The sequence below is a fragment of the Syngnathoides biaculeatus genome, chromosome 3 (genome assembly GCF_019802595.1).
Source record: "Syngnathoides biaculeatus isolate LvHL_M chromosome 3, ASM1980259v1, whole genome shotgun sequence".
Classification (NCBI taxonomy): Eukaryota; Metazoa; Chordata; class Actinopteri; order Syngnathiformes; family Syngnathidae; genus Syngnathoides; species Syngnathoides biaculeatus.
In genome coordinates this window covers 39912102-39924444 of record NC_084642.1, presented here as the reverse complement: position 1 = coordinate 39924444, position 12343 = coordinate 39912102, and the positions used below count along the sequence as shown (strand labels likewise).

The 12343-nt window shown below is 39.6% G+C and overlaps 1 protein-coding gene across 14 annotated transcripts; it reads right to left on the bottom strand.

The window, feature by feature from the left end:
- Positions 1–647: 647 nt before the first annotated feature.
- On the bottom strand, positions 648–11143 carry kmt5b (lysine methyltransferase 5B). Of its 14 annotated transcripts, XM_061815825.1 has the most exons (12): positions 11007–11143; positions 10814–10871; positions 9595–9676; positions 8679–8936; positions 8454–8601; positions 8161–8326; positions 7964–8073; positions 7694–7860; positions 6929–6948; positions 6677–6813; positions 6155–6354; positions 648–5972 (listed from the first exon to the last, which is right to left on the bottom strand). In XM_061815825.1, the coding sequence occupies exons 4-12, from the start codon at positions 8845–8847 to the stop codon at positions 4495–4497; spliced, it is 2595 nt and encodes an 864-aa protein (XP_061671809.1). In that variant the 5' UTR covers positions 8848–8936; positions 9595–9676; positions 10814–10871; positions 11007–11143; the 3' UTR covers positions 648–4494. The 14 variants fall into 14 exon arrangements, with proteins under 14 accessions (XP_061671809.1, XP_061671816.1, XP_061671819.1 ...); XM_061815832.1 differs by lacking the exon at positions 9595–9676; XM_061815835.1 differs by lacking the exon at positions 9595–9676 and having other exon boundaries at positions 8679–8898.
- Between the last annotated feature and the right edge of the window lie 1200 nt (positions 11144–12343).

Genomic DNA, 12343 nt, shown 5'->3' with positions numbered 1-12343 from the left:
TGTACAAAATAGTTTTGAGCTTGTTCACTCAATGACAGATTGCTATTTTTTTTTTTAACCCATTCATGGGCAGGGTGGCAATATTTTGCCTAACTGAGATAAAATTTTCCCAACAGTCCACAATCAAGGAAATACTTCTTTTTAATTTATGGTTAAGTTATATGATAACTTTACTAATTTATAATCTCGTCCCAAAAATAGGGCGCTGCTTGCAAGACGGTACTTGGCTTGTCTTAGTAGATCGTCCCAAAAAACAGAATCAGAATCAGATTAAAACACTTAAATATTTTGATATACTGAAGGATATAATGCATGAAAATCACGATGTCCCAAAAATAGGTTGAAAACACCCCTTTCAACAAATTGCCTAATTGCAGAGCCTTAAGAATGCGTATATAATGAATGCTGGGTTGTTACTTTTCTGGTAATCTACTGCACCTGTTGGTAACTTTTTGACATTACAAAAATACCTGTATATTGAAAATGTGGATTAATCCGGTAATTCACATTGGACTGTTTTGAACACAACTGTATCTACTACTCAGTTTTCAAATCAGCAAACCAATTTTATCATCACTCAGAGACAACCCAAGGAAATACAAAATGCAATTACCAAATGACAATTTAATTTATTGAGGTACAAAAAAAAAAAAAAAAAAAAAAAAAAAAAAAAACATACCTTTCTGAGCCTCTGTGAAAAGGTAATTGACCGCTGCCTTTCCTCAGCATTTTATGGCCATTTCACTTTCCTTTCTGAAACAAGGAACAAAGCTACAACAATGGCGATCGTGGAACAGGGTTCAACAATCCAGAGCAATGGTGAATGTGCTCAGAAAGTGAAAAAACAGGTCCAAGCAGGTTAGAAAAGCTGGCGGAACGTGTCAGGGGTGTTAAGTGACAGAAGAGTCTCTGCTAGGATAAAGAGCAAAGTTTATAAAATAGTGGAGAGCCAAGCCTTGACGTACGGATTAGAGATGGTGGCACTGAAGAAACAACAGGAAGCAGAACTGGAGTTGGCAGAAATTAAGATGTTGAGGTTCTCTCTAGGAGTGAGCAGGTTGAAAAGGATTAGAAAAGACCTCATTTGAGGGACAGCCAAATTAGATGTTTTGTAGACAAAGTTCGAGAGAACAGACTTCGATAGTTTGGTCATGTCCATAGGTGACAGAGTTAGGGTTATATAGAATTATATATCCTTTTATTCCCTGCCTTTCTTGGGGAAAAAAAAAAAACCAAAAACATCTTTTTTTTTTTTCCTCAAAAATGTTTGTGCCTGTCCTCCAATTCTAGCATGACCTATATATATATAGGTATCCAGACACACTCATCAGGAATCAGACAAGACCCCTCAATCTTACTTCGTTATCTTAGAGAACTTTTAACAATTATATACGTTGCATCCTACTTTGTGGGAACAATTTGCAAAAGGCTCTTTCTGTTCCATCAAACCTATATCCCAGTGGGGGATGCATCCATCCATCCATTTTCTTCACCGTTCATCCTCAGAAGGGTCACGGGAATACTGGAGCCTATCCCAGCACTCAACGGGCAGAAGGCAGGGTACACCCAACACTGGTTGCCAGCCAATCACAGGGAACATGGAGACAGACAGTCGCACTCACAATCACACCTCGGGGCAATTTAAAGTCTCCAATTAATATTGCATGTTTTTGGGATGTGGGAGTTAAACCAGAGTGCCCGGAGAAAATCCACACAGGCACAGGGAGAACATGCAAACTTCACACAGGCGGGGCCAGGAGTGAACGCCGGACTTGCGAACTGTGAAGACAACGCTTTACAGCTGCACCACCATGCTGGGTGGGTGAGGGGAAATAAACTAAATAAATTAAGGTCCAGAAAGGCATGCTCTATTGACTATAGTGAAGAGCCCACCCAGAACCCCAACCTCGAGCCCATGAAACACCGTTGGGCCGAACTACATATAGACATGGTGAGCCACCAAGACCTCTCAGGTCCAACATCAATTACCTTTGTGAAGTGAAAACCCACTCACAAAACACAGTCCCGTCACCTTATACGAATAAAGTTTTTGTCCACATAATGTATAAAACAAATGTTTTGGGGGAAAGTAAAATTGTGACAATGAGAGTCAAGTGAATGCAAAACTACCCCCTTATTCTAAAATGGATTCCTAAATATAAATTCTGACTCCTGCGACGCAACATTTCTCAATACAAGAGAAACTTTGGAAATGAGTCACAAAGGAACTTTGTTCAAATAGAGTATTCAAAATTGTTAAATAAGTACAAGGTGTGTTCACGTGATTTATATATTGGACAATATCTTCACTGCCCAGTTTTATTTTTACAGGTTTCCCACTAACAACGTAACACGCTAAATGTTTGCAAATTATTTACATGTTTTCCTTTTTGAAACATTAGCAAAAACTGACAGCTGTCTATTGGACAAACAGCACACAAACGGTACATCTGGAACAGTTTACAGTGCAGTAGGATGCAGAAAATAAGACAAAAGGAAAAGACAGACAAAGCCCATTTTAGAATGTTGAGTAGCTGCTGGTGATATGAACAGTACATAACTTGAAAAGTAAGTAACCGTCTACTGAAGTTGATCCCTCAATCTACTGGGTAGTTGTTAACTTCCAGAGGAGAAAAACAATAGACAAAGAGACTGACAGTGTTAGATGCAGATATTTCAAGGGGGAAGCCAGTCATTTTTAATATTTTTAAAAATGTAATCAAATTGCTAAGGCACCTCTTGATGTTGGACTGAATATATTTTAAAACAAAAATCTATGAATAACAAAATAAAAGGGATAAGTACTTGGACTCAAAGTCTGACATTATGCTGCCACATATAACACACCATTGGACAAAAGAATGCAATGAAACTAGTAGCACCACTGAGAACAGAAATGATTCCAAGCCAGGTTTGTCTGACATCATAAGCTTTCTTCCTCAAACTCCATTGAACATCACATTTTTTGCCTGCAAAATGGCTGAAAGCAAAATAAAATTAAGGGTGTGCAGAAAAAAATGGGGAAAAAAATGATTATTCAAAATATGCCAGTCTTTCTGTACATTACTTTTAGAATTAGAGGTTTTAAAGTATAAGTAGCTTGATTAAGCAACATGACTTAATTCAACTTAATTTTTTAAGAGGCTCCAAAAGTAGAAAAAAAAAACCGGCCATTTAAATGGAGTCATGTACCGTGTCATAAAACCATGCGCTATTTTTTTTAACTCTGTATACATTTTTTTTTTTAATTTTATCAGAAATGGGTAAAAAGTCCAGGGTTGAGACTGCAGTAATTAAAACATGGCACATTTATCCAAATGAAGTGATTTACTAATATTTTAATGCTTTTGGACCAAGTGCACCACACTGAACATTCAGCATGATTTCCCACATACAAAAAAAAATACAAACTATGAGGAAACAACAAAGCGCAATAAAAACCTGCCTATAAGACAGAGTGGATAGTCACTGTACACGTTTTTACAATATCAATGTCCATTATGAATATAAGTGCATTCACTGAAAGGATTAGTTCAACATAAAACAATTCTCGATTTAGTTCTGCAAAAACCTTTCTAGAAGATGATAATGCTGCATCCTAAATTGCAAAGGGTAAGTGCAACTTGTCTTTAAAGCAACCAAGTGTAACATCTGCTGCCGGAAAACCAGTGAGGGTAACAAAATTGCTAAAACCGAATACAAAAAAAATTGAGAGGGTGGAAAGGGAGATTGTTAGATGATTGGCATACCTTCCATACAAAGCCATTTTATGCCTCACAAAGGAAAGTCCAAATGAAGTGTTACAACACCAAACAAATTGTCGCTCAACTCAATTGAATTGTACAATTTCATAAAGGTGACAATTGATTCTAAAATATTTGCATATGGTAAGACGGTTACATAAAGTTGGTGTATTCCAGCAGTGAGGGGAGAAAAAAAAAAAAAGAAAAACCAAACATACTTATTGATGAATAGAATTGAGATTTGTTTTAGGTTAACAGCCCCCTTCGAAGTAATGTTCTGGGCCCATACTCAAAGAATACTATGTCCTCCGAGTGGGTGAAATTTGTTCTGAGTGTTCAAAATGGATCCTTCAAGACTCCAAATTATTGCATCATTAAGTTGAAGAGCTCACTGATGGAGAGTTTGCAAAACCATGATGCTGAGTGCTCTCGTAAATTACAATAGGTGGCCTGAAAAAAACTAAAGCATTGGAAGCATTTTATCTAGAATATTCCCAAATTCTTTGTGGTGTGTTTGGGAGTGAGAGTGTGTATGTGGTGGGAGGAACCAATTTTCCACAAATCTGTATTTTCATTGCAACTACTTTTATCGAACGTTAGGAACTCTGTGAGAACATTTTTTAATTTTTATGAGTATTGGCCCAGATTTAACAGATTTTCATTTTTAAATTACTGTACTTATTTTACATCAACAACAGTTGATTAGCTTGTTTTCATTATTTACAGGAACATGAGTAATGAGCTCCACAAGCTATGCATTTAGCCTCAGAGACTGATCATCTCTCCTCCTGGAGGAAATATCGATGTCAATAGAGTCTTTACCCACAATGAGTCTCAGCCGTTTTGCCGGGGGAAGTGGAATGAAATCGTCATCAAACTCATTGTCAAAGTAGTCATCGTCATCAGGGTCATCACCATCCACATAATTTTCATCTTCAGATGATGGTTCTGCGATAATTTTTTGGGTCCGATGTTCACCACTTCTCGCATCAAAACCCTGACCCATGTCACCATTAAAGGACACTTGGTCTGCCTTCATCTGGGATGTTCTCCGCACGTCATCCTCTCGCTTCAATTTTATCTTTAGCTTTGTGGAGTTACTGTGAACCACAGGGGCAAAACCATTATTAAGTTTTGCTATATATGAGCTGCCTTTGTCCTTGTCATGGTCCTTACTGAACTTGATGCTAATCTTGCTAGAAGAAGCAGAGTTCACTGATGAAGCAGAAAGACTGGAAGAACCAATTACATCATTAGGATCATTGGTCTTGCTGCTATTACTGTCTCGTCGTCTGCGAAGTGTCAGTTTGGGGAGACCTGTCGTGTTCTCCAGGATCAACTGTGCATCATAACGAGTGATCTGCCGCTTTTTCTTCCCCTTGTCTTGAGAGCGACAGCTATTCTTACCCTTGTCCCTGCGGAGGGATTTTCTGCCATTGGAAACCCTATTGTAGTCCCTATGCCGGTCAGAGAAACTCAACAGAACCTTCCCACAATCTGAGTAGTTAGTTGAATGACCAGATGCCATTGGCGTAAACGGCTCACCATATGACTCCTCATATTTAATTGTTCGTTCTGTCCTGATACGTGACGGGCGTTTCAGTCTGTCGCATGAACCCCTTTGGGCATAGCTGGGATCTAATTCTGGCTGCCCCAGACCTATCCCAGGGTGGATATACTCCTCCATGTCTGATGGCTCTGATTTAATAACCACTGCACCAGGGACTGGGCTTAAAATGTGCATAGCACTAGAATCCACCTTGACACCACCTGTTTTTTCTTGGGCTTTGACTACTGTCCTCGTGGACCTGCGAGTTCTGTATGTTGAAGAGAGGCAACCCTTACTGGGTTGCACAACTGCTAGACTAACATTTTCCTTTGCAGCATGACGTGTTAAGCATCCTCGCTGGCCAAGCGTCTGTTGGACCAGCTCCTGCCCATTCTTCTCCTTCTTTACGGAAACACCTTTACACAGTGACACCTTTGAGTCCCTGAGACCTAGCTGGCAAGTCTCACCTTTGACCAACACTTTGGGCTCCGAACCACTTCTGTGACTCCGCAACTGGACTTTACTTAGAGAAGGCTTTGATTGGGATTTTAGTCTCTTTGGTACCCTATTATTGTTTACACGTCCTTGTTTTGAACATGAGGTAGTGAGGGCTCTTGACAAAGTCTGCCTTGTTTGAGTCCTGTTTTTATACTTGAGGCCAGAGGATCTTTTTCTGGCAGCTATACAAAGACAAAACAACACATATCAGCACATCATGGAACAAATTAAAATTATTGTCCACCACCTATATGTAGATTACCTTATTTCAATTTTAATAAATATTATGAATAGGTTTCATCAAATTGTACGCCCGCGTGAAAATTCATTCTCATTGGGGTAGAGAAAGTGCATGAACTCTTACACTGATGTGTTTTGGGGGATTCCTGAGAGTCTATGTCATCGATGTGGGAGCCGACAGAGTGAGAATCCAAACTCCGGTTTCCTTCTAACTTCTTCAGACGGTTCAGACGTTTGTCGGTCTCCCGCAACCCGTATTTGCTGTTGATCACAGGAACTTCAACAGGCAGGCCAGCTTTGGATTTGAAAGCACCAGTGCCACGTCTGCACAAAAAGATAATGAAAAGAAAATGAAATTTTAATGAAATCAGGTGAATTTAAAACAATGCAAAAACTAACCTCGAGTAACCATTGAAATGTTGATTATTTGACTGTATAATCCATATGTATTAATCATATTTCTATCACATAAATGGAGTTTGATCATAGTTATAAAGCTTTAAATCCAAACACAATGTATGCTATATCACTGAGGAATTGTGTAGTTTTTTTCCCCCAAATGAAACATGCAAAATAACTATTACTAATACTATAATTAACTAATATTATTTACAAATGTGATCGTGTATTTTTTTTTTTAATTTACCGTTCACAGGTGTAGCATTCACAAAATTCATTGTTTTCCCCAAAAAATCCATCTCCATAGTAACAAGAGATTTCCTCGCCTGGTTCAATATCCCTCAGCACCTTGACACACGCAGTGTCCCGCCCTGTCGACACAAACTTAAAAAAAAAAAAAAAAAAAAGATAAAGGATCTGAATGTATGCATTTTTGTTTCCTTTCTAAGATTGTTTTGATTTTTTTTTTATATTTAAAAATATCAAAACTGTTAATCACCTTGCAGTTTGGACGACAATCTGAAAAAGCAAAAAATTCACAAATTAATCACCAAAAGAATACTGGCAAGTGGATCTGAACAAATGGAAAACACATTTGCTGGGTAACTTTATAATTTATTGCAATGGATATATAGTTTATTTATTTACTCTACCAGCTGAAAAAGGGAGCAAACATCCACTAAGTCTAAGCCGTTTATTGTGACAGTTTTATTAGATTAAAAAACTGTTTAATACATGTTCGTTGATTGAAATCCATCTGTACCATTCAAACATTTTGACTCAATTCTCGCAGATCCAAAGTCTAGAACCGAGCAAACTTGACTGAACTCCTCTAAAGGCACACATCTCCCAAGAGCATAAGACAGGTGACTGGAATGATGACTGGCAGAAAACCTCCACTAAATGAAGGATGGCTCTGGGGTACTGTAAAAGTATTATGTACATCTTAACATCTTAGTGGCAGTTGGTAAAACTAAACACTTTGACTAATGTAAGACAATTTTAAAGTGCTGCTGGTGTGGTTACTTTTGGTGGTAATTGATTTGGAATCATAATTCAGCTTTTTTCTTTTTTTGTCAATTTGTGAACAATTGCTCAAGTTATTGAGTCAACACCATCTGCTATTTTCCTGACAGTAAATAATGAGTTACCCATTTGCTGATTGATTTGTGCACAAATTAGAAGGCTGCATTTGCAAAATGAATGAATATCTATTTTATAATATATATATAAAATACATTAAGTAGTGATAAAGGATTACTACCATGATTAATAAAAGCAGCTGGCCCCAGCCAGAGTTGTGCACAGTTCTTACGAGTAGAATACATGACACTGAAGTCATTCTCCCCATGCCGCAGTAACAAGTTTTCTTCACTCTCCGACAACTCAGCAATACATCCCACCAAGTATTCGATCTTATCATTTCTTTTCCTATAAAATATCAGGTACAAAAGTGTGTTACAAATGTCACAAAACAAGGTAGGTCATCAAATATGCAGATAGAGAATTTAATAATAAAGTACCATTAACTTACCATTCTTTTGTCGCCACAATTTTAGCTCCATTTTGCTCCGAAGAATAGCGATTACATGGAAGAATTTCAAACCCACTGTCAGTGGCAAACACCCGCAAGTACACAAAAACCTATGGAAGACCTTACAATTAATCATCTAGTGAGTTGAGTGATTGTGATACTAAAAGTAGACTATGGGACAAAAGAAAAGACATTACATGTTGTTTAAATAGCTTTTCTTGAGATTTTGTCTTGTGAAGAAAAAGATTTCGGGACCATTCCCCTGAAATTAACGCTCTAAAGGCTTTTTCCAAGTTATCATGTTTTTTGAAGCGTTCAATGATTTCCTTCAGTTCCTCCTGTCTTCCCTTGACTGGCCGAAATCTGTGAGGCCACAAACACAAAATGAAATGACGGAGATGCAAAGTGCAGTCCCATGGCAAAAAAAAAAATAATAATAAAAATAAAAAAATAAACAACTTCAGTTTCTCCACAGTAAATAGCTTCTTACCTGGTGTTCATTTTGTGAGTCTGAAAGCCCAGGTAAGGATCTAATATGAGACTTGTGGTCAGGTCGTCATTCTCACAGAGCTCCTTTGCAGTCATTCCTGAGGAAGGCACATATCGCCTCTCTGAGTCCAGGCTGGTTGCATGAAACCCTGCAAAAACAAACAAGCCTCAGAATGTGAAACAGGTTCTGAATCATACTCACATAACTAAAACGCTTGCAACTCACTACGGCTACATCTTCGGTTTTTGGGAAGAGTTTTGTTGTGTCGCAGGGAGGTCCGCTGTGAATGATGAGACCGAGGCTGGCTCTGGATCACAGGGTGCTCACTGGTCAACTTGTTTCCATGTCGTCTGCCATTTAATACCATGTTCTTGGATTCGCCCAGCCACTTCATGCCCACAAGCCCCCTGGTGCAGTTGCATTTAGTCTCCGAGATGAAGAAACACTATTGAGTGGTGAAGATAGGGCTCTTGAATATGAATTCTGGATAAACAGAAAATAATTTACCACACTAACAAACAAAAAATATATATAAAGGAAAAGGACAGGATGGTGCTGTCAAGTTCAAAATATCTATGAACCAAACATTTTTTAAAGGGCAATTAATTATTTATTCAAATGTGTTAAGGAGGACAGTTCACAAGTAAATCACAAGAGACTTGTGATCACTGCACAAAGATACATACACGTAGCACTTGCGAATGTCAGAACCACTTAGTCATGTTATAAACAAAATGTTGCGATAATGACATGCAAGTCAAACAACTGCTTGGACTCTCTGAACTTAACGGGGAATTGAAGCTGCGATAGCGTGCTTAACTAAGATAAGGTTGTGGCAATTTCCAAAGTAGCTTCGGATGTTAGAGCCATATTGAAATCGAACAAATCCGTGGAAATTCATTTGAAACGGAAATGTAGGTTGGCACGGTGGACGAATGGTGACCACATCTGCCTCACAGTTCTGATGACTGGGGCCCCAATCCCAGCTTCAGCTCATGTTGTCCCACGTGCCCGCGTGGGTTTTCTCCAGGTACTCCCGTTTCCTCCCACATCCCAAAAACATACACGGTGAGTTGAGTTGAATACTAGATTGATTGAAGGTGTGAATGTGAGTGCAAATGGTTGTTGGTTTCTATGTTACCTGCAACTGGCTTGTGATCGTTTCAGGGTGTACCCTGTCTCTCGCCTGAAGATAGCTGGGATAGGCTCCAGGATGCCCGACCCTAGTGAGCATAAGCAGTAGAGCAAATGCATTGAACTGGAGCGCCGTTCAGTGGTAACCCAAAATAATGCACGACTTTACTGTCTGTTCAACAGTAACGCGTGTGACGATATCTATAGAAAATGTTAATCAGCATAAAACGTCTGCATTGTTGGGTGAGAACGGTTTTTTTTTTTGGCATAGGTAGAGCAACCAACGCTGTTGATTTTGCACGCACAATGTTGAGTGAGGTGGAAACCCGGAAGGCCACCAGCGCATTTGTTTCTCGGTTATTAGCCTGCATTGTTTGCTAACAAGTGCCGCCTTGCACAAACCACTAGGACGACGCCTGATGGGCTCGGCCAAGCTGGGTCGCTTTACAGCCGATACCGGCAGAATGTCACGGCAAAGTGAAATAAGCACAAGACTGACTCAATGCTTCATAATCGCCCAGTGTTAGCAGGTAACATGACACCTTAGAATTCTGAGATAATACTTGAATTTGTCTATTGGTATTGAATTGACAGGAATCGAATAGAGTTAACGCATCTCGAACTAAACAAATATTATCCGTCCAAGTCATCCAACGCACGAATCGACAAGTAAAACATTTCAGAGTACAAATGTACTTTGATTACTCAACTAAAACAGATTACTTGTTTTGAGCTATTTGAAAGCGAACACTTGAGAGACCTAGCAAACTTCCACCAGGGTGCTCTCTAAGATGGGTGAGCTAGCATGTCAGCAATCGGTCGGTATAACACACCGATGACCATTATAGGTTTACAGAGATACGTTTTATTTAGTGAGCAAGAATGCCAAATGAAAGCCCACGATCATGAGCGACACACGTTAAATTAAACGAAGAAATTACCCACCGACATGTCGCTGGACGACGGCAGTGAGCAGTTGCTAAAGATATTACCATTAGCTTTGCTTGTTTTATATGTGGGGAAACAAACACCTCATTTTCGGGTCAAAATCCTGCCACATCATATCAGAAGCCACTGCTCAAACAGTTTATTCGTCTGGGTTAGGGTTGGTTGAGATGTTAAAGCCACTTTAATTGTAGTAAGTATGAAGAATTTCCACGCGTATAGTATCGTTAAATGCCCCCTAGTGAAGAAATAGGAAACAGAATAAATTGCATTTTACTCACCGGGTGACCTCGTCAACTAATCGTGCAATAAGGCAACCCTCTTAAAAGTAATCTAAATCTGAAACAGCAACGTAAATGTTACAAGAAACATAAAAAAAAAAATTACATTAAAATTCAAGATGGCGGAATAGCACGGACAAACGGGAGAAAGCCGCAGCACGGCTATCCGACACAAAGTAGTTCCAATGCATACTCAGTCCTTCTCCTCCGTCCGGACCCAAATCAAGAGCGGGGAAAGCACAGACTTCATACAGCTTCAAAACTGTTGGTTACAGACTTCATACAGCTTCAAAACTGTTGGTTACATTCGCCACTTTAAATGACCCACCATATTTATCGTGTCTTTGAGGCCGCCTGGTCGTATGTACACACACACACACACACGCACACACACACACACCACACACACACACACACGCACGCACACACACACGTTATTGCATAAACTAACCAATTAACTACCTGCTTTCGGTGCTGAAGAAAACAACTGTAAACTGTAACAGTGGGAAACTTGGCAACCCGTAGCCGACCTCTTTTGTCTGTTCGCTATGTACTCTAAGTGTGCTTAAATTGCTGATAGAAGTTGTCATTTATTTATTCCCGTGTTCGAATAAATTTTAAGGCACATTAAGTTAAACTTGCTGGTAAAATGAAAGAGAAGAGAGAACAAAAAATGTAATGTTTTCAAGCTGAGAGTTTCCATTTATGATGTAGGATTTTATCCATCCATCCATTTTCTTTGTTGCTTATCCTCACAAGGATTGCGGGAGTCCTGGAGCCTATCCCAGCTGTCAACGGGCAGGAGGCAGGGTACATCCTGAACTGATTGCCAGCCAATCGCAGGGGACATAGAGACAAACAGCCGCACTCACAATCACGCCTAGGGGCAATCAATTTAGAGTGTCCAAGTAATGTTGCATGTTTTTGCTATGTGGGAGGAAACCGGAGTGCCTGGAGAAAACCCACACAGGCACGGGGAGAACATGAAAAACTACACAGGCGGACCCGGGATTGAACCCTGGACGTCAGAACTGTGAGGCCAACACTTTCCAGCTGACCCACTATGTCTCCCGGAGGATTTTGATTAATGGAAAATTAAATTTGCACTGTGATGTGTATTCACATGGACATTTTGGTGAAATTTACACATGACCCTAAGGTCCATTTGGTCTAGCGGTACAATGTATAGCGGTTAGATCATATGCCTCACAATTCAGAGGTTGTGAGTTTGAATCCGGGCCCCAGCCTTCCTGTATGAAGTTTACATGTTCTTCCCATGCTTGTGTGGGATTTCTCTGGATACTGCAGTTGCCTCGCACATTCCAAAAAGATTAAAGTTATTCTAAGTGAAGACTCGAAATTGGCCTTGGGTTTGAAAGGTTGGTTGTACAAATGAGCTAGTTTATGGTAGACCTGTCAACACATGTCGTAGCCCAAGCTGACCCTGTGTACATTTTGGTGATTGTCATATTTAATGTCCTTATACAGTATTATTTGTGGCACGTGCCGCAGCTGTGCAGCTTTGGACTC

Bases quoted from the DNA above. Each gene is read 5' to 3' on its own strand.
- kmt5b (XM_061815821.1), bottom strand. From the start codon at position 10,582: ATGGTAATATCTTTAGCAACTGCTCACTGCCGTCGTCCAGCGACATGT. The intron at 7,861-7,963 runs GTAAGTTAATGG...GATATTTTATAG, and splicing joins ATTGTGGCGACAAAAGAATG to GAAAAGAAATGATAAGATCG. The intron at 5,973-6,154 runs GTAAGAGTTCAT...GTCTTTGTATAG, and splicing joins ATCCCCCAAAACACATCAGT to CTGCCAGAAAAAGATCCTCT.